Source organism: Protopterus annectens, chromosome 10.part0, assembly GCF_019279795.1.
Source record: "Protopterus annectens isolate FY-2018-M chromosome 10.part0, PAN1.0, whole genome shotgun sequence".
NCBI lineage: Eukaryota > Metazoa > Chordata > Ceratodontiformes > Protopteridae > Protopterus > Protopterus annectens.
Genome location: NC_056744.1, coordinates 801,097,551 through 801,120,999, shown reverse-complemented (window position 1 = coordinate 801,120,999; position 23,449 = coordinate 801,097,551). Strand labels below are relative to the sequence as shown.

The window sequence follows — 23,449 nt, the reverse complement described above, 5'->3', positions numbered from 1 at the left end:
AACCAAATAAAAGTATAAATCACTACAGTCAATTCAAGTGATTTATAGTACATTGCATTGTTTCAGTATAAGGCAGAACCCCTTTCTGTGAAGTCTGAGGGACAGGATTTCTAGTGGCTCTATGGTGCTTACTGCAACAGATGGTAATTACACACTGTAACACAAAACCAACAAACTTATAATAGATGTAATTATTGTCAGTGCTGTGAACACAAACTAACAAAGTCACGTTTTTTCTGAAAGTCAATCTTACCTTTTTATCTCCCTGTTTTCTTCTTCGCAGACCTGGTCTGTAATCATCTCCAAACCGTAGAAAGTAATAATAGGAAACTAGCCTTTCTATTGGATCTCTTATCACATTTATATAGATTGGTTTTCTTCTAACTCCAAACCTGAAATTAGAGGGAAAATGGATTGTCAAAGCAATTAGCAATTATACTCAATGACCATTTTCATTTGCATTTCCACACAAAGATGAAACTTAGATTTTAAGAGAATAATAAAAGGCAACAGATGCATATTTCAGTTAAATGCATTATGCTTTGTGTAAGATTTCTAGATAATGTCATCTAAATTAGGAAAAACAAAAAATGTAAGCTCAGCACCGTACTGGTTCTAAACCATAATTTACTTTAATTTACTCGTCCCTTTATCTAATATAGTATAGATTACAACTCCTATTAAAAAATGTAAAATTGTTTCTGAAAACAGCCTCTGCTGTGTTTTACTTTTTAAGCAGAAAACTAAAGATTCTACACTCACAAGACACTGGCTGTGACACCTGAAAGCCTGAGTGATTCATCAAACAATTCTCTCCTTTCATTATATTAATGATAAGCACTGTATGGTATATGAAAATGGAGCATTTTTTAATAAAATTAATACCATCCCATCTGCAGTGTGTCTGTATAAAATATACACTTTTTTCTTAATACAATATAGTTGGTAAGATAAACACAGCAGACAAGTACTGTACTTAAAGTGAAATAAAATGGAATTAAAAAGATTTGTCCTGAATATTTTGACAGATATCACCTAGTGTCTAGTAGAGTTATAGTAAGAACTGCAAAAATCATATACTTTTATTAATTTAAATAAATCATGTACAGGAGCCTGTTCCCTTTCAGCAGTTTGTTATACAATTATCACACAGCCCCATTGAAGATGAAGCGAATGGTCAACTGAGGCTTTATAGAAGTAAACAAGCTGAATGCGTGGCACAGTGCAAGGTGTTTGTCTCTACAGCTAACAACAGGTGTTTCTGAAGGTTAGTTTAGGGAGAGAACTGAGTGACTGGAGGTCAGTTTTCCTTACGGATGGGGAGGGGCATAAATTCAGTAGACAACACATTCATTCCATAGTGAAGGAAATAGGTTAATCCCAGGCAAGTGACGCTTAACTGGATTTGATGCTGATGGCAATCTGAAGCTGGTATTTCCTTGAACTGATACACTGCATGCCAATACTATAGCCCAACAAATACAGCAGCACAAGCTGAAGGCTTGAAGTAGTGTTGCAGTATATATTCAAGGACACTGAGCAGACATTGCTGCAAGCCTGCCATTATACATTTTGTGCCAAAGAACACATGCATAAAATACCATTTATCATCACGGCCAAGCAGCTATGGAGCAGAAACTTCACACAGGCCATGCAATGCCATAAGCATTTACTGACACTCACATTCCTGTAAACATGCTTTGGCATATATTACTAAACAACTACTTCTTGTGCTGCCTTTATGCTTGTGTTACTTTCTTATAATTATGTAATGGAAGGAGACATTGAAGAGATAAAGGAAATGCTATTAAATACTGCCACAATTTCCACCAGCAATGTCAAATGCACGTCAGCTGCACAACGTGAACAAAACACAAAACACGGCAGAGCCATAACTCAGTACATTCGGTGATCTCACTGTACACATCTAAATGTGTCCATGGATAAGTTGCAGATCTATATCTACCATGAATGTGCTATGACAGATGAACTAGGAAACTATTCCTTAGCTTGCAGGGATTTACTATAATTAAACACATCTTGTTTGGTCTAGATGTAAATAGTAGTAACTAAAACATCTTCTACATATAATTAATTGCAAAACTAACCATTGGAAAAAACTAGTAAACTAGTAATCACTGTACCTTTCAGAACAAATTTTAGCTGGTGGACAAGCATCTATGAACCTTCCCTACATACACTCCCAATTAACGATGATGTCACAGACATGGACAAAAGGTGTAAAACATAAATAAACCTCACCTTATCTTTCATCTTTGACCTCTGTTGACAACCACAGTGAAGAACATGTGATAACCTAGTCCCAACGTAGTAAAATTGTCAACAATAACAACTTTTTATATTCCAACTGTGATATTTTGTACTGCAATTACAAGCCAAGGAAAAAAACAATCGTGCTCCTAGCAGCAGATGGAATCCAAACCAAGAGGCACAGCTATCTCACCACAGACTCCCTGAGGGTCGCTACCTGTACAACAATTCTATGAATATATATGCAAAAGCACACATTGTCTGTACCCTGTCCCTCAAATATGGCATGAACCATGGTACTGCCAAGCCAAATGTACCAACTGCGCTACTGAAAGTAGTTTTAGAAATAGTTAACTTAGTTGCCAGCATAGGCATATACAGAGTGAAGATCCCCTCTATTCCTCTTTCAAACACTAAAACAAAACACTGTGCTAATAAACAGCACACTACATGAGTTGCCCTCCTAAATGTCCCATTTATGTCCAGACCAGTCGTAAATGTCTATGTCATAGGGTAGCCAAGTTCAATAAGGAAACATAGATCTCTAGAAATACAAACTACCTGAAACAAATCAACCACTATAGGTACCCCAGACTTCTGTAACAATATCCCTCTCTATTCATCTGAAACATCAGCGCTTGTCATAGTCATCCTAGAGAGTTGTGACCCTCTGACAGGTTTCTAGTTTAAAGTGCTACAACCACAAGATACTATGACATGCAGCATTTGCACATTGCCATATCTACAATAGGGTGTCAGTGACTATTCTACACCAATGGAAGAGATAATGTTAACACGTTTGTAAGTAAACAGATCTGTAATTGTAGGAACTTGAAGCATCCTCAGCTCCTTCACCATGACCATACAACAGTTGTCCTCAGAAGTAAAAAAATCTCTGTTCTTAACTTTACAAACAACCATACTCATCCAGTAGTGACATCACTCATATTAATTTTGGCAAATTCTGGAAGCATCCTAACTGTGCTTCTGAAGGACCTTCATGTTCTACTCGTATGTTACTTAGGTACTCACCGCCTAACCCAAATAAAACTCTTGTTCCCAGTACATCACAATATTACCCACTCCATCATAAGCCACCTGCACCAGTGGTCAAGAGGGATAAAGCCCTGAATATAGCTCAGAAAAACAAAGTTTGAATGGCGACTTGAGTGCTTGACAGTGCATGCTCAGAGGATGGGCACACTCATCCTGGTACATTTTGATGCACCCTTGTGGTTGATCACTACTGGAGGATGGGAATTCATGGAAGGGGCATGCTGTCCACAAGGGGTAGGGATGTGACTGAGTTACATGTGGAAGCATGCACAATATGCCAGTACAGCCCACTGCACCCCCTTTCCTGGTACAAGACAGGTATACACAGGAGATGGGTCCCCTGGGAAAACCATGGCAGCAGTATGTCACTATTCCAGGGAGCCTCAGTCTCTTCAGCACCTCCGAATATGGCTGGGTTTCAGCCGTACAGCTACTCTTGTTACAACAATATACTCTTGTCTCAGATATATGTAATAACAGTCCAACAAGTGTCTGAATTACAATAACACTGTACATCTGTCATCACCCTGACTAAACCACATTTGAAATTAGGGCTCGTTTTACCTGAGGTAAATTTGGTCAAAGTGTCCATACTGTATTCTATTAACACTTTGTACATCTCCTTCCCATGACTGTTTGCTCATTATCACCTGTTACTTGGTTTGCATGGTTAGCTTTATCTTGGGCTCAACAATGCTTTCTATTTTTTCTTGTATGTTTCTGCCACTGTGCCTGCTGGTCATCCAGCTTCTCATTCTAGATACGACCTCATTCAATCCTCCAAACCCTACATAAATGAATGCATTGTGGTGACATCTGGTATGGCACAAGTGATTTAAGCCCAAAAAGATTTTGCTCCAGCAATCATTCCATCAAAAGACAGTATTTATTTGGTTTCATCAGCTAGTTCAATTCAGGAAGGATATACATTACACATTTGAATTTTGAAGCAAGAAGTGTTTATGAAAAAAAAAAAAAGAAAGGCAACAGAACCAGTAAAACAAAGAAGATGAGAACTTCATATCATAACATGAATGGCTAAGAGATGGGGAGTACACATTCAGAACCAGTGTACATGGAAGAGGAGAAAGAAGTTATCCTGGTGACTATATGTAAGGAAATGCAAAAAAATGAATACAAGAACAGACAACTATATGAGGAGCTACTGATACAAAAATGAAGGAGGTCGTCATAGTAAACATACACGGATATACAATTTAGTCAGTACAGAATGAAAACAAAGTCCTGAATGCGAGAGTTTCAGCTGCTGTGACAAAAATTAGAGATATTGGATTCTGTAGTTGTAGAACACAAGGATAGATCTAGGAGAAAGCATTTGCATTTCAGTGGAAAATTGAAGGGGATGAAATAAGAGACTGCGTGTCATTTACAGGGATATGGTTAGTGAACTCAAATGACGGAGGAAAAGTTGATTTTACAGCGGGCACACCGTATAGCATAGATAACAATGAGCAATGGCAGAGGATCCTGCATCAGACAGTGGTTCATTTCTCCATTTAAATGCTGAAAGAGAAGGCTTTAATCTCAACTGTGGAAGTCTGATCATAATCCTACATCTGGAGAGTTGAAGGTGTCATAGAGAGTCGAAGGTGTCAGACATGAGATTCTCCTTTCCCACCCCCAAGAAAAGAGCAGCTTTTATTCCTGCACAGTCATTTTGTAATGTCAAAGGATTAAAATTCAAAACTACATACCCTACAAAAACAAAATATAATTTCCAGGAGGTGATATTTATTTATTTATTTATATTTGTTGACCGGGAGTGTCCGACTGGACGTAGGTCCATTTTCAGCAGAAGCCCGGGGAGAAAAGCTCCACAGTTAAAATAAACAGACAGTAGTTACAGTGGATTACATAGCGATTTACAGTTTAACATAGCAATTACTTACAACATATTTACAGATGAAGAACATAGTACATCAGTAGACAACTAGAATCTTTATCTGTGAAGTACATAACAGACATTAACAAATGTTACAATAAGAAGTTCCTGCTGTATAATAAGTACTAGGCTTATGAGCATCTGAGCTTGCTATAATCAAGGTAGTTAGTGGAGTGGAATGAAAGGTAGTGGTTGGTTGGGGGTGGATGATATTAGAGTGGGAGTTGCAAGGGCATAGTGATAAAATATTTATTGACCCAGGTGAAGCCCTGAAGGCACCTGAAGTCAGAGTAGATGATGCAGGTTGATGTCTTTGGAATGTGGGAGGAAACCAAAGCACCAAGAGGAGACCAACACCAACATAGTGGGGACATTATTATTATTATTTTATTATCAGTTTGATTACTAGGGAAGTCCACTGGGCCAAGAAGTGCCCATTTTCAGTGGAGGCCCGGGGAGAGAAGCTCCATGAGCAATACAATACAATAAAGGTTGCAAAATACAATTAAAGGTTACAAAGTGAAATACAAGAGTAGGATTTATATATTCAAGAATTGCAAAGTGTTATATACATTATGAGACAGTTTAACAGAAATATTTTTTTTTCTTTTCTTGAGATGATTACAATATTAACATGCTTGGAGTCAATTAAAGTCTGCTAGTTCTGGTTCTTTGGAGCAATAAGAATAAGTATGAGAGTATAGGGGAGGGGGAATCCCTAGAATTTATGTGGGGTGAAAGCAGGAGCATTTCCATTTGGAAGATAGGTGTAGGAAAAGTTGGGTCTTGAAGGATTCAGTGTTGGGTATGGTCTTAAGAGAAGGAGGCAGAGAGTTCTATTTTTTACCTAGAGAGAAGGAGAGTAGAAGCTGGCCAGCGGGATGTTTGGGTTTGTGAATGAAGATTAGGTTTTGGTGTTCAGATCTTAGTGAGCTGTTTGGGATGTATGGAGGAAGGATGTTCTTTAAGGTTGGACATATATCAGGGGAGAATATTAGTTTGTGAGCGGTGGTTAGTTGCAAATAGTCTAGGTGGTTAGGGAGTTCTAACCAGTTCAGAGATTGTAGGCTGAGGCAGTGGTGAGTTGATGTTTTGGATTTGGTGGCAAATTTAGAGATCTTATTATAGCAAGCTTCGAGCTTAGAGGTGTTGGTAGCAGACAAATTAGTTAGAAGAGGGGCTCCATATAGAAGGGAAGGTAGGTGATTGCCAGGGTATGCCTAGAGGAGTGGGAAAGAAAATGATTGTTCCTATATAGCATACCTAGCTTTTGGTGGGTTTTCTTTATGTTTTGTTGTATGTGAAGATCGAATTTGAGGTTTTCATCTATGGTAATGCCAAGGAGTTTTGCAGAGGGGACCACTTCAATGGCAGTGTTAGTTTGGCTTAGGACATTGAAAGTGTTTTTGTCCAAGGAGGTTACCTTGGAGGGGAGGAAAATTAGTATTTTAGATTTATTGGAGTTGAGTGAAAGGTGGTTTTGGTGCATCCAGTTCTCTGTAGTGGAAAAGGCTAATTGAGTTTTGGTCAGAAGTTCAGGAAAGTTGGGGGCAGAACAGACCAAGGTAGAGTCATCTGCATATTGGATGACCATGGTGTCAGGGATGACGGTGTGAAGGTTATTTATAAAGATGTTGAAAAGCATGTGTCCAAGGATGGACCCCTGAGGAACGCCAGTAGGTGTAGGCAAGAAGGAAGAGGAGGAGTTCTTCCATTTGACAGCTTGAGATCTGTCAGATAGGTAACTGGAGAACCAGGATAGAGTATTAGGGGAGAGATTGAGGTTAGTCAGATGATGAAAAAGGTGCGTATGGAAGATGGTGTCAAAGGCTTTCGAAAGATCTAGCAGTACTGTAGATACAATGAGTCCAGAGTCTCATGCTTGATTGACAGTTTCTAGGAAGGATAGTAAGGCAGTTATGGTACTGTGGCCAGGACAGAAGCCATGCTGGGTGGGTGTTAGGAAGTGATTCTGAATTAGATAAGGCAAAAGTTGGTGGTGGACACATTTTTCTAGAATTTTAGATATTGGAGAGAGTAGGGCGATGGGGCGGAAGTTAGAAATAGTGGTGTTTTTGCCTCCTTTGTGAAGAGGTAGAATGTAGGCTGAATGCCAGAGTTTCAGTACGTATGACTCATTTAAGGATCTATTAATCAGAATACTAATTGGGAGAGCAATACCTTCAGCTGCATGTTTGAGGAAGGAGGAGGGAATGTTGTCAGGGGCATTAGAGCATGGCTTTAGCTTGGATAGAAGCTTTTTTATAAAATTGGTGGAAACAGGTTTGAGATGGAAATTAAGGGGATTGTTGTTTGGGTTGTTGGGCGTTGTGAAGAGGGAGTTAGGTGGGCTCTTATGTGGGAATGTGTTAGTTAGTTTAGCTATGGATTCAGTAAAGAAGGTGTTGAAATGGGAGCTCAGTTCACTGTCAAATAGATTAGGGTCAGGGCAGACTCCGCAGAGAAGAAACCCCAACTGATATTTAGTGGAATGTGAATGGGATTAGCAATCCAGTCACAGGTGATAGAATACTCAATGTACTTAAAAAGAAAGGCTCAAATCTAGTAGGTTATAAGAAACTCACTTAGGAGACATGGAACATGAGAAACTTGTGAGAGGGAGATTTGATTATAGCAAGTTACATGCATAGGATAGTAGCATTAACACAGAGCAAATTCCCATTAAGGACCTGGGGTAAAGTAGAGCCTGAAGAAGGCAGATATGCAGTAATCATGGGGACTGTTATAGCTATATAACAATAATAGCTATGATATAAATACTACCGAACAATGGCAAAAAAACTTGCTAAAAATAATGTTACAGATTTTACATTTACATGAGAGTTTCATGTTAAACATGGGTTATTGTAATATGCTTTTATTATCACAATGAGCTATATCCCAGGGAGGAAAATGATTCAACTAAGAAAAGAAAATATGTAGAAAACCACTCTGCTGCTGGGCGTTCACAGATAAAGAAACCAAGGAACAAGACCAAAGAATGTACGTTTTACTCAGCTAGGCATTTCAGGTGGTTCTGCATATATATATCTATATCTACATTTATATCTATATATATATCTATATATATATCTATATATATATATATCTATATATATATATATATATATATATATATATATATATATATATATATGCATACGGGTCCCATTTAACTGATCGAAGTTTTAGAACTTCGAATTTCATATGGCCGAAACCATATGATCGAAGTTTTAAAACTTTGAACACTTAAATGGTGCTCGCCATACAGTGTGGGATGGGAATATTCCCTTTTCCTCGCTGTAGTGCAATCTCGGAGTTGATATATTTTAATAGTGCGGTGTGTGTGAGTGTGGGGGGGCAGCCTCCCATGTGGGGGGTTGCAGGGGGACTTGCCCCCCTGCATAAATGTGTATTAATTTGTTTTTGTTTTGTTTTGAATGTTCGAAGTTTTAAAACTTCAATCATATGGTCCCGGCCATATGACATTCGAAATTTTGAAATTTCGATCATTCAAAGTAGACCCATATATATATGTGTGTGTGTGTGTGTGTGTGTGTGTGTGTGTGTGTGTGTGTGTATGTATGTATATATATATATATATATATATATATATATATATATATACATACATATATATATATATATATATATATATATATATATATATATATGTACACACACATAAGAAGCATAGCAATTTGTAAAGGAGGCAAAGACATCTCAAATTTTATATTCTGACCATGTATTCCTCAGTCCTTTGGTCCAAATATCAACATGAGGAAACAGTGGAGATTCCCTCCATATATGCTGAGAAACCACTCTAAATAATTGGTACAAGAACTACTTATTAATAAAACAGTATGGGATGGAAGAAGACTCTATAATACACTGGAAGAATGTAAAGTAAAGGATGAATAGTGCAATAGTAAAAAGTACACCTAAGAAAAGAAAAGCAGACAGTTGCAAGAAAAAGAATCTTTGCTGAGCACATTATAAGAACTACAGTGGCAGGGGAAGACTCCTAGTGAGTAGGAAATGGAACGGTTAAAGAAATGAAAGTGTGGTTTGCAAGGGTTGAAATATAATAGAATCAGAAGGCAACAGGTGGCTATAACAGAGACAGTAAGCAAGCATCCCAAGAGCAATACAAGTAGTGACAAGACGATTAAGGGAACAAAAACAGAAAGAGCTACTTTTTGAATTCAGAGAGAAGATGCAGATGAGGGGATGCATTCAGTAGTGGGTATATGAAAGTTCTTCAGAAATTATTATGAATGTTCCTTTAGTACAGAGGTGACAATTACAAAAACTATGCAAGAAGTCAAAGCAGAGTAAGGAATGTTGCCCCTAGCACAGTTGGCAAAGCAGTAAAGGATACTGTTAACAGGAAAGAGATGAGATATTTAAGTCAAAACGGTGATGGAGAGGCAAGCTGTGAACAAACTGCTGGGGGCAGATGGGATGCCACAGAACCCTGGAAATTAGTAGGGAACAGGTTGGTGAACATATGGACAAGCTTGATGAATAAAATCATGAGCAGTGGAGAGGTGTCAGAGACATGGAAAAGAAGACTGACAGTTGTGATACTGAAAGAAGGGAAAACCCACTAAAGGTTAGTTCATATACAGCAACAACAACAATAGGTTTATAGGTAAGTACTAGGCTACCGGCCCTGGGGCCTTTACAAGCCCAGCCAAAAAGGTACCCTGGCTTTTGCCACCCAAGAAAAGTATTTTCCTGTGCCACTGTCAAGCAGAGCCACAGAGGTGATCCCGTGATGAATTTTCTATTTCCCATCCAATCATCAAGATTTTTCTTGAAGAGTGCTAACGAGGAGCTTTGTTTGATATAGACAGGTAGTTTATTCCAGAGTATGGAAAGTCCCTAGGACAGGAATCTATCCCTCCGGCATGTTCTGTTTATTGTGGTGACAAGGTTTAAGTCCCTAGAGCGTGTAGCTCGGAGGGCTTGGGATTTCTTTAAGTGGAGCATGTCCAACAGCTCTGGGTTTGACATAGCTTTGTATGTTAGGCAGAGATCACCTCTGAGTAGGCGATATGCGACGGAGTAAAGCTGGAGTTTTTTGAGACGGTCTGCGTAGGGCATCTGTTTGAGGCCAGTAATCCTCTTTGTGAGGTATTTCTGCGGCCTTTCCAGTTGTTGTAGATGTCTTGTGAGGTACATACCAAAAGGGGCATTGTACTCTATAATGGGTCTAATGAGTGATGAGTAGAGGGGAACAATGACCTCTTTTTTTCTGGATGAGAAACCTTTTTGATGAGGTGTGCCATGTAGAAGGATTTCCTGACTACTGTGGCAATGTGATTATCAAAGGAGACTACTGTCCACCTGTGTCCCAAGGTCTCTTATCACACTTTTGGTGTCAAGTATACTACCGCCTATGTTGTAGTTCATGGGTACAGAGTTTTTACCAAAGGGGATGACAATGCACTTTTTGGCATTGAGCTTGAGGCCATGGCTTTGACACCAGGCATCTGTCTCAGTGAGGCCCTTTTGTAGGATGTCCACATCGTTAGGAGTTTCGATTATGGCTCCTAGTTTGCAGTCATCTGCGAACTTCGTTAGCCAAAGACCTTCTGTGTTAGCCTGTACTTCAGAGAAGTAGATACCAAACAGGAGAGGACCCAGGACTGAATACTGTGATAATCCACTTGTCACTGGTCTGAAGTCGGAATTGGAGTCTGCTACTTTCACAGTGTGGGTTCTTTCAGTGAGCCAGTTGGCAACCCATCTTGTGACATAGGAATTTATACCTAGTTTAGTGAGTTTATCTATAATTCCAGAGTGGGGGATGGTGTCGAAAGCTTTGGCAAGATATAGATAGGCTGTGTGAACCACGTTACCCTTGTCAACAGCTTTGGTGACTGCTTCAATGAAGTCTATCAGGTTTAGGAGACATGATCTGCCTTTTACAAACCCGAACTGGGTGGGGTCCAGAGTTTGGAGATTAACAATGTCTTGGTGGTGGCTCCCCCCTTGTGGAGTGGGATAACCGTCACTGTGCGCCATTCAGCAGGCACAAGGCCTAAGGTGAGGCTATGACTGAACATGGTACTTAGGTGGGGTGCCAGTTCGTTCTGTAGTTCGTGTAGAACACAGCCTGGGATGTTGTCTGGTCCCATGGATGCGGTGTTCTTGGCTTTGGAGAGTATGGTTTTTACCTATGCAGCTGTAATTACAGGAACTTTGCATTCTTCCAGTATAGAGATGGGCTGTTTAAGGGATGAGAGGGGGTTAAAGTTAGCACTGAACCTATCTGCCAGGATGTTGGCAATATCAGTTGGGTCTGTATATTTAGTCCCATTGTGCTGTAACTCAGAGCAGATCTGAGTGTTGCCATTGAGATTATTGACATAGCTATAGAAAGAATGCTTTGTGGTTGTCTTTAGAATCAGTGATTTTGTCAGGGATCGCAGCTTCTTACTGAGACTGACCAGGGAGCTCCTCCACTCATGGGATTTTACTCTCTTTTGCAACAGTTTCTTCCTTCTGTTGTATAGTTTGTTTATGGCAGGGGACCACCAGATTGGCTTCCTTTTTTTGGAGGATAGCATCTTGGTTCTGTTTGGGATAGCACGATCCATGCACTCATGTAAGTGCTTATAAAGTGCAATTGTGTAGGATTTAGTAGTCATAACTGTATTGTCCACCTGCATGGGTGTCATGAAGTTCACCACTTCTGTCTTAAGAAGCATGAAGTTGGCTTTGGAGAAATTTTTTACCATGGTTTCCTTAATGGGGGGTGGGGGCAGGATGTGGATATCTAGGGTGATTAGCTCATGGTCGGATCGGACCAATGAGGCGTTAACTTCAGGTGTGGACAACTGGTCACTCATGTTGGTAATGACTAGATCTAGGATATTGTTGCCCCTGGTGGTGGGTGAATCATGATTATAAAGAGCTCATGAATCCACTGGCTAATAGAGTGGTATATTTGACATTATTTCAGCCAAACTCACTTCCACTTTCCATCTCCATTCTCATTAACCACTCGCTCACTGAACCTAAAGTCCTCACCATTTGGAAAAAAGTTTTACATCATACCCATTCACAAGAGAGGCAACTCTTCTGACCTTGCCAACTTTAGACCCATTGCTATTCTTTCACCTCTCTCTAAAATCCTAGAGAAATGTGTCCATAAACAAATCCTACATTACCTCCTACAAGAAAACCTACTCATCCCCACACAACCCGGCTTTCGTCCACAGCACAGTACGTCCACTGCTCTTATCTCCTTCATTAACACTATATCCCAAGCTAGGGATAACAACTAACTCATTTCCACCCTATTCCTTGACCTGTCTAAAACTTTTGACACCGTGTCCCACCCTCTACTTCTTACTAAACTCCCTGAACTTTATCTGTCCCCTTCAACCATCTCATGGTTTGCGAGTTACCTCTCTGATCGGCTACAGTCAGATGGCCCTCTACTACAGCTCATCCCCTCCCTCTCAAAATGGGAGTAGCCCAAGGGTTTATTCTTGTTCCTCTTCTGTTCAACATTTTTGCTAATCAGTTATATGCTTCCTGTCCTCATTTATCTCTCATGCAATATGCTGACTCCACAGTCATTATCCTAGTGGACTCCCTTCTCTGACCTAAATACTCTCACACAAAAATCCTTCCATTCAATCGAAAACTGGCTCACCAAGAATCAGCTGATTCATAACCCTTAAAAAACAAAACTCCTGCTCTTCACCCCAAAACCGTGAACCATCTTAAATCGACCTTCTCTACCTCTTCCCTTAATAATACACTTATCTCACTTGAGTCTCATACTAAGATTCTAGGGGTTATCATACATGACCAGCTCAAATTTGATCTACACATCAACAATAACATTAAAAAAACTCAGACGTCTGTATTGGAACAAAAAATTTCTCACCAACAGTTCCAAAATCTCTCTATCCCATGCTTACCTCCTTCCAAGCCTCTTCTATGACTCACAAATCCTCACAAACCTACAATTCTTGCTTCTGTCTCAACTTTAATCTACTTACAACAGAATAGCTATATTCGCAGCAGGTCAAACTTATCAGTCTCACTACTGTCAAAAGCCTACACTGGTTAGAATTTACCCACCAACTTCTCAACTCTCAGCTTCAGATCAGATACTCTATCCTGCATCGACCCTCCTCTTACCTGACCTGGCCTCACTAGTCTCGTACTATACTCCCTCAGTCTCTATGAAGTTCTGAATAAAACCACCTCATTATCTACAAATGTAAAAGCAAAATTGGGCAAAACTTGTACAGCTACTCTCCTGCACAAGCTTGGAACAAACTCCCACTTCACATCAGGAATATTAATCACCCTCAGAGATTCAAGATTGCTCTCAAAACCCATCTTAACAATAAATGGATCTGTCATTGTACTCGCCCACCACAATATGCTCCTGATTCCCTCAGTCCATCCTCTCACCTCTTCTCCTCTCTTTCTCTCATGTCCACTCTTGCCCTGAAATCCAACTCCCTTCCTCTTTCAGACTAACAAGAACTACATCTCCCACTCTCTGGTCTCTACTCTTTTAACCTTACATTCCTCCTATCCTACTACTGTAGGATTTCTCCTCCTATCTGAACTCTAGCTACTACGTCAGATACTGTTAGCCTTATGTAATTGTATCTGTAACACTCAAACTGCCTATGGTATATGCTTATATATAACTTCTGATGTACAAATGTGTTTCCCCCTGTACATATCTTTGCTACTTGTATACATTTATTTACTTGTTTTTACTGCTGTACCACTCATAGTAGCATGTTTTTTATTTGTATATAACTTCTGATATACAACTGTTACACTGTGTATTTGTTACATTATATGTGTGCACACATTTGGTCCAATTGTTACACTGCATTTGTTATACTATGTGTGCGCACACCTTTGGACTTACTATACAACCTATTTCTGTCTATACAATCTGGATTTTTCACTTAGACTATTTGTCTGTATTCCTGGCGGAGCTTTTCTCCCTGGGCCTCTAGTGAAAAAAGGCTTTTACCCAATCAGACCAACCTGGTCAACAAATGTCAAATAAATAAATAAATGGGAAAATAAAGATATGCTAAAAAGAATAAAAAGAAAATGAGCCAGGAAAAGCATGAAAATTGTATCACTAAAGTTCTGCATAAGGTGTGGCTATAAACATCAGAAATGCAAATGTCCTATACTAGGTCAGTTATGTAAGAGTTATGTTAAGAAAGTACAGTTATGTAATAACATAACAGTAGATGTTCAAAAATAGGCCATTTTTTTACATTAGTCCTGACTACTAGGACATCAGCTGGAGAAGGGCCAGACATCCAGCCCTATACACAGAGCTCAGCACCCTTTCCCCTCCAGACATGGCAGATATCCAGCCCTCTGGGATGTCAGGACATCTCCAATATGACACCAATTTCTGTTCATGCCATATTACAACTTTCCTTCTCCAGGATCAAGGCTATGATCAGTGACACCTAAACGGCAGGGATCTGGAAAGACTACAAGGAGTACAGAATGGAACAGACCCACATGTGCTATATGAATAGCAGAAAAGAAGAAACAGGGTGCCCAAATCCTACTCAGGTTTGGACAGGCCCAAGGTCCTATAAGGAGGAAACAAAAACAAAATGGATTGGCTTAGGATAGAGTATTATACCCCAACACAGGATGCTCTACATTAAAATAGGGGATGGCTGAAGGGAAACTGTACTGCAATAGTGATCCACTCAAACATCTGCTATCACAGTAGGCTGTTACACAATTATATTATGTTCTTTATTTAAATCGTAGTTGTAGCAGTCCTGACTATCAGGACAACTCTCAGAGCTGTATCAAGCAAGGAATTTGGATAGAATGGAGCAGTGGGAGTTAATCATACCCTGCAATATGGCTGTAGGCTTCTTAGCTCTTGACTTGGAGCAAATGTTCTCCTTGTAATGCCTTGAGAATGTGTGGGCAGACGCAAAAGTAGCTGCTTCCAAAACAGACCTTACAGTGACTCTCCGAAGGAAGACAGTAGCTGCAGTTGTGTCCCTAGTATTATGAGCTCTCATAGATCTTCAAGTTTCTTTCCCTAGCAACTCTATGGCATACAGGAATAAAGGCCCAACTATGTTTCATGTGACCCGATTAAAAAAAATTACTTGGGCACCTGTAGGAGTTGCCAGGGGAGTATAGGACTGATTAGCCACTGCCTGTTTGCTCATTCTGATGGGAGGGAGACTGCTCTGTTTTGCCATGTGGGTAAACACCTAGTGGAAGCATTAGAGGTCTATCCCATGGAGTCTGGGTCAATCAATCCCATACTACTGTGTGGAACTCTCAGAGTGCAGTTCTAGTGAAGCTCACAAGAACCACCATAGGGGAAAGAGATGCAATGCCAAGTGAGAATGCAGCTCAACCCACAGATTCAGAAAAGCTGTCTTGCTCCCTACCTCCCAACTCTTGCTATGGGTAGCTCACCTTATGGGGGATTCCTGGGCAGGAACAAATCGGCCATAGGGCTGTCACCAGTCTGGGAATCCCCAGATCATATGGCCATGGAACAAATAGGCCAATTAGGTGCAGGAATGCACAGGAGCCATCTGCTCGGTCCACCATACTGCAAAAAAGGAAAAAAAAATCTTATACTAAAATGAACAGAAAATACAGCACTGGGATAGCCATAAGAAAATCTTGCAGTACTGCCCTTTCCTCTTTTCCTGTGGCAAAAGAGATAAACAGCTGGCTAGACTTTCTATTTATCTTTGATTCTGTGCAAATAATATTCTGCTATAATTCACTCTGTGCAAATAACATCTCAGTTGTCTGTGTACATCTACAGAAAGTACAGTTGTGTACACTTACCATAAATGTAGACGTTCGAGTGTATTCACTGTTGCAGTCATCACACTTGGTTATCTGCCCTGCAGGTAGCCCTCAGTCGGCCTGAATACCAGAGTCTTGGGATTTCTGCGTCAGATGCTGTTGCCTCATCCATGACGTCAGGTTGTCAGGGGTATAAAACATGCAGCCAATGCCATTACATCAGTTTTTCTTGCTCCAGATGTCAGAAGCCCCCAAAATAGGAAGCAATCAAATGGTGTGGAACACCTCCAGTAAAAAGTAAATACCATTTCCGTAAGATATGGCCTAAAAAGAGGATAGGTTACCAGGACTGCAACAGTGAATACACTCGAACATCTACATTTATGGCAAGTGTACACAACTGTACTATGTTCTTCGTGTTTCACTATTGCAGTCATCACACTTGGGTTGATTCCCAAAGCTGAGGAAGGGTGAAGGCAGTCAAGCAGTAGTAGGGCTGGCTAGCAAGCCTTATAAGACTGCTGTGGCAAATCCAGCTCTGGATTTAGAAAAGATAGGTAAGTGGTAATGTTTGGTGAAGGTGTTTACAGAACTCCAGGTTGCATCTTCCAGGATGTCCCTGGTAGGGACACCCCTGAGAAAAGCTGTAGAGGTGGAGGTAGCCCTAGTGGAATGAGGCCTGATCCCCTGTGGCGTAGGTATTCCATGGTGTTTGTTTCAGAAATGGATGCAGTGTGCTATCCATTTAGAAATGGTTTGCTTTGAAATGGCCTTGCCCTCTGCCCCTTTAGCAAAGCTGACTAGCAGCTGGTCAGATATTCTGAAAGGTTTAGTCCTGTCAAGGTAGAACCTGAGCTGTCTGTGCACGTCCAAGGAGTGCAGGATCCTTTTTTGCCACACAAGAAACATCTTTATTAAATTATCACGTATGACATAGGTAATCATACATTTATATAAATGAAATCAAAGCATGTTGACAATTTTAGTTGAAAACATTATACATCTCAATTATACATAACAATTCTGACAATATTTGCCCTACAGTACTTCATACCATGTCAGTCTAATTGACTCAACACCCCACCACACCACCACTACCCCTCATTCTCAAAACCCTGCTTGTTTCACCTCTCTTATACACGCATCCATTTTGAACTTATCAGTAGTTCATTACACTCCCTATTTATCCCCACCACACCACCATTCCTCCAAACCATCCTTGAAATATGATGGGTATTTGGCCAAAATCATAAAAATCAGAAGCTTTGCGGCATTTAAACTATGTCTCAGCGATGACATACATCTTAATCCAGGCCCACCTACTCTTATTCCTAGTTCCTCCACTCAACACTCTCATCACCATCCCATCACACTACAGCTCCCTAGAAAAGCTGCAGACTTATTATTGCTAAATATAAATATAAGCAGCATTACTAAAAACATTCATGACCTACATGCCAACCTCTCACTATATTCACCTGATATTCTCCTTCTAACCAAAAAATGGCTGAAACCTGACATTACAAATAATGAAATCTTGGGTAATGACGAAAAAAATAAAACAGGAGACAGCATTGCCATTATGTTTAAAAATCAGCTTAATGTGGAAATCTTGGAACTATCCACCCCTACTCTTGACAATGCTGACATTATCCTTACCAGACTAAAAATTATTCCCCCCCCACAAAAAAAAAATTATAAACATAATCGGATGCTACATCCCACCCAGTAATAACATACCCATATTAAAGAACTTACTACACTGGGCCTCCAATGTATTCTCACATGAAACAATCATTATGGGGGACTTTAATATAGATTGGTTAACTTGCAGTTCAAACAATCCCACCAATTGCATCAACATCCGTGGCTGTAATTAATTAATGCAATTAATCCAATCACCCACTAGAATTGATAAATGATCCAAGAGACAACTGGACTAGATACTGATAAACAGACCAAGCTCACTCATGTCATTCTGGCTGCCTACCCGAGTGAGCACCTACAAACCTTTATGCTAAAACAACGTACATATCAGGCTAAACCCACAACCTACCAGCTAATAAGAAACAAAAGAAACTTTAACCCCACTTATTTTATTACTACTCTAAAAAGTTGTAATTAAGACTGCCAACATAAATGAAGCAATAAATTACTTTAACTCTGCCTTTCTAGATATACTCAACTCACATGCCCCTCCCAGAACTATAAGAATTAAATCCACATTTGCACCGTGGAATAGCAAAACCTAGGTCATTACTGAAAGCTAGAGACAAAATTTGGGACCAATGGTATAAAACTAGATCTCAAGCCTCTAAACAGTTACACCTAGAGCTAAGAAATAAAACAATGAGACTGGTCAAACTAGATAAAATCAGCTACTATCACAATATACAATAAAGCATCTAAACAAGTCTCAAAAATTCTGGTCAGCTATTAACAACATTCTCCTACCTGATAAAGCTGGTACACCCTCCCCAACCACAACAAACTTCTTGGAGAACATAGCCACACAATTCAACAAATATTTCACTGAATCTATTCTGGCCTTAGTCAGCCCTCAACCATCCCTCCACTCCCAAAGAACCACCTAAACCAAACAATAACTATAACAGTTTCACCCTACAACTTCTAAAAAATAAAACCCCACAACATTAGCTGCAGATAGTCTACCCGCTGATTTTCTGAGAACTGCTGCTGATGAAATAGCCTACCCTGTAGCCATTCTTATTAAAAGATCTACATCTGAAAATCTAGTCACTGATATCTGAAAAATTGCCCATATAATTCCATTTTACAAAGGAGGTAATTCAAAAGAACTGACAAACTACCGCCCCATCACCATTCTTTCCCCCTATCATTCAAATCTTACCTTTTTAAACCTCATATTTGATATGTTCTACAAATTAGTCCTTTGTTAACAGCAGCTTCTGTTCTGACAACACCCTCGTTTTGAGACAGGAGGTCCACTAGCAATAGCAGAGCATGATGTTTCCCCCTGAAGTTTCCAGGAGGAATAACTGGTGCCGCCTGAGCAAAAAAGGTGAAGGCATTGTTGGCCACTCCTCATTTATCTGGATCACTGTGGACAACAATGGGATCAGAGGGAAAGAATACAGGAAGACACTTGCCCATGTGAAGGAAAAAGTATCCAATGCCCAAGCCTCCTTGTTTAGTGTGTAGTTCAGTGTGCATGTTGTACCTAGTCAGCCAATGTAGTCTGAGAGCATGTGCATATAAGGTACTGATCACATGTGAGATCAGTGTCATTTTGTATAGTCAGTGTGAGTGCTAGCTTGGAGACGCACATGTGAGTGTGTTAGAAGTAATGAGTTAGTCAGTAAACATATGAAGTTCAAAGTATATGTTCTATTTACAGCTCCTGATGTGCTTATGTACAATAAACTTGAACCCACCCCATGCCTCAGTGTCTCATTTGAATATACGAGACGCGACAGGGTGCTCATAACAAGGCCTTTTTTGACAGTCTCTTGTTTTGAGATGCAAACAAGTCAGTCTCTAGGACATAACTCTCTACTTGAGAAAAAGTCAAAAATAATGGGGAGACAAACAGCAAAAATCAGGAGCAGATTTTATATACTGCTCTCATATACTTGGAAAGTTGCAAGAATAACAGGTTTTGTATTACCACACATTATCTGAAGGATACACAGTCTGAACACAAACATCTATCATTACATAACTGCAATCTTTAATGACTTGCCAGAAAACTACATATCTAACAAGTGGCAAAAAATGCAAAACAAACATCTGAGCATTCTGCGAAATTCTGTAGAATTGAAAGGTATTGTGTTGATATGAGCCAGTGCCAGCACAGCTAGCTGGAGTTTTGGCAAAGAATGATATAGTCCTTTGAATATCAAATACAAGATGCTTGTGTTACAAACGTATTAGAACTGTATGCCATTTTAATATCAAACTGATTTACACAAATGCTTAAGTTAGAAATGTATTAGAACTACATGGCATTTGAAGATCAAACTTACTTGTACAGATGCTTATGTTACAAATGTATTAGAACTGTATGTACATATGTTAGCAAAGGACACTGGAAGAGAAATGGTTAACCTCAGTCCAGGTAGTTTTGGAAAATCCTTGAAATTAAATTAGCTGTGCTAAATAGGAGATGGTAGGTCTGGAAGAAGCCTTTGTTCATAGGTCAGTAAAAAGAGGGGAAGCCCCAGGAACTGCCATAAACATTTAGAAGTGGACTGTAGCCGTCTGCTAAATTCCTGTCTCAGCTTCAAAGGGGGATACTATGAGAACCTACAGTCAGGTGACCTGATGAGGTCATTCTGCCAGCCATCTTGGAAATTATGTTTTGGATATTACACAGAGTGTTCTCTCAGCACTAAGTATTCTGTCTTGGGCCTTACAACAAGAAGGACCATTCACCATATCATCTGCCTTGCTCTATTAAGTAAGTAGGGAATAGTAATTCTCCTAGATTCAGTCAGGAAAACATAGTGAAGCTTAGTTTAGATATTGCTTTTCTCTATTTGTCCGAGTTTGTACAGCAATGTTATTTTTCAATATTTCCTGTGATTTCAACTCTGTGGTTTACTGTAAATATAGATTCAGTATTTTCATGTTCTTTTATTATTTATTATTAAATATATTTAAAACATTTATTGTGGCTGATCCCTTTTAGAAAGTATTTAACCTTTGAGAGTGCTTATATTTATTTGGTGACACTGTGTGGGCCACTCGCAGGTCTGGCTGTCTTGGTCAACTACTACAAATTGTATTGGTATAAGTATTACACAGTACAACTGGACAGCCTTTGTAAAGGGCCTTAGAATAGCTGATTGTGGAGTGTCTGGTGGCAGTGATAACTACCTTATACTCTGGGCAGAAGGGGGCACAGCAGGTAAATCTGTGCCAGCCTATCTTTCCCGTGTGTGTGTGTGATCTACTTGGGGCATGGACACGAAGCACTGGTTTTCACAGGGAAGGTGCTGGAGGACTTGGCATGGACACTAAGCTGAGGACCTAACCCTATAGCCGTACCAGTGGGGAGTCTTAATGGGGACCTGGAGAGAGACAGATATATAGAAATCTAGTCCCCAGGTTGAGTATGTTCTCTGTGTGCTCTTAAGGAAAATTCTACTTGGTGCAGGGAGCGGCATCTGGAAATACTGAGTGCATCCATTTGTACCTCAAGTGAACATCACTGTCCAGTGTCAGTGGGGAGGATTTAGGCTCCTTGATTACTGGCCCAGTGAAGGGTCATCACAGATATGCTCTGTGACACCCCGCCTGTGTATAAGCTCAATGTATAATATTCACTGATTCCTTCACATGGATCTACCTTTGTCCTGAGTTGATCAGCTACTATGTAATGACACAAAATGTAGACCACCTTCTGGGTCATCCAAGACTGCAGTGCCATCTCTCAAGCAGTCATTAGCAGCCTGCACATGGGTTAAGTTCATGTCCACCCCTGCTTGCTGATCTAACACTTAACCACTGTTCATCTTTGGACTACCTGGATGCACCCTGTTCTATGCTAATAGGCCTTGGCTGCCGGGATCAAGGCCGATATCTGCTATTGGTTGCATTCCACAGGCCTTAGAATTTGAATTGTTGTTAACAGCAAATAAGCAGCACATGATGCATTCTTCAGAGAAATGGGAGACTGAACATACTACCCTCAACCTAAATTATGTACAGTCAAATGATCAAGTTAAGAGAACTGTTCAAAAAGCAGATGAAGTCATATATAAAAGTAACAGTGAATGTCAGATGCTTTACTAAAACGCAGAAAAATTTTAGTGAAAGCTGTTGGTCTCTCACTTGACACCTACTAATGGGTATTACACAGAAAAGCAGAATTCCTACAGCTCTTTCTTTGCTGATTCCTGATAATACAGCTTAGGTATAGGAAAAAACAGTAGAATCAAGACAAAAAAAAACGGCCACTAACAGAGAACAATTGGACTCCGTCCTTCTGTGCTACAGGACAGAGATAAAATAAGGAATCAACAGAGCTGTCATGAGAAGCAACCAGAAGCAGTTATTGTTATGAAGTATGAATAATCAAGATCAACTGTTAATATGTTCGTAGGAAAGTACTAGCTAGCTGTCATTTCAGGCCATTTTAGGCCTAGCCAGTTTCCCTTTAGATACTTGAATTAAACTGTCTCATTTGGTGTTAGTTTGGCCTTACCCATCTCATGGTGGATAATTACATATTACCCCTAGTGAAAATAACTGGAATCATACACCACAGATAATTTTAGGGGATACCTACATGGGATAAAGCACTCAGCAGCTGCCTCTGCCCATTAGCAGTACATGGGGCAGTCCTGGGATAAATTTCTGATTCCCATCCATAGATCTAAGTTGTGCTTCAATGTTGAATAGGGATGAGCTTTGTTTTATGTGGATGGGGAGTTTGTTCTACACCAGGGTATCCTGTGGGAGATATACTTGTCCCTGCAAACCATTCTGTTGATGTTGGAGAAGTGGATTAAATCCCTAGACAGCAATTTTCTGATACCATTTAACTTGCTGATGTGTAATACATACCATCTCTTTTTGGTCAGAGGATTCTATGTACGTCAGACACAGGTTACCTCTTAGTAGGATACTGAGTATAGTAATAGGGTTATGAGGGAGTCCATGACATATTTAGGTCTTGTATCCCTTTAATAAGGTATCTTTGAGGGAGTTCCAGCTGTTGTATGTGTCCTGACAGATATGTGCCAAAGGAGGCACTATACTCAATGACAGCTCCTAATTAGTGAGGGAAGACTGACATCCCTAGATCTAGTGGCAATCCCTTTATTTATAAGCTGCACAGTACAGTAGGGCTTTCATACAATAGTGGCTCATTAGTTAAAAGTTAGGTCACTGTCCACATAAGTTTCCAAATCCCAAACAAAGGGGTCAACTCTTAGGGGCGCACTGTCAATGTGGTAGTTCCCCAGGGTAGATATGATACTGCTGTTTTTTGGTATTTAATTTCAGTCAATGATTTTGGTACCATATCTTCATAGGTGAGCACTAGTCTAGCTTCTCTTGTGGGGCAATTTTAAGCCAAGCCAATGGTGCTTGAATTAACCAATCGCATTTGGTGTTACAGTGGCCTTACCCATCCATATTCATAGGATAAAGCATTTAAGAGCTGCCTCTGTCCATTAGTAGTCAAGGGGGCAGTCCTGGGTTAATTTTTCAGTTTCTTATCAACAGGCCAAAGCTGTGTTTGAATATGGACAGAGATGAGCTTTGTTTTACATGGATGGGGAGTCTGTTCCATTGCAGCAGTTTCCTCTGTAAGATATACATACCCTTCCAAACCATTCTATTGATGTTGCAGAAGAGGTTTAGATCTTTAGACTGAGTATTTCTGATGCAATTTGACTTGCTGATGTGCAG

General features: G+C 40.0%; 1 protein-coding gene across 1 annotated transcript in view; it reads right to left on the bottom strand.

Moving 5' to 3' along the window:
* The window catches only part of HS2ST1 (heparan sulfate 2-O-sulfotransferase 1), a 692,935-nt gene that overhangs the window by 372,683 nt on the left and 296,803 nt on the right, over positions 1 to 23,449 (bottom strand). The window contains exon 4 of the mRNA XM_044086811.1: positions 254 to 392. Coding sequence (XP_043942746.1) covers positions 254 to 392 — 139 coding nt within the window. The remainder of the gene's footprint in view (positions 1 to 253; positions 393 to 23,449) is intronic.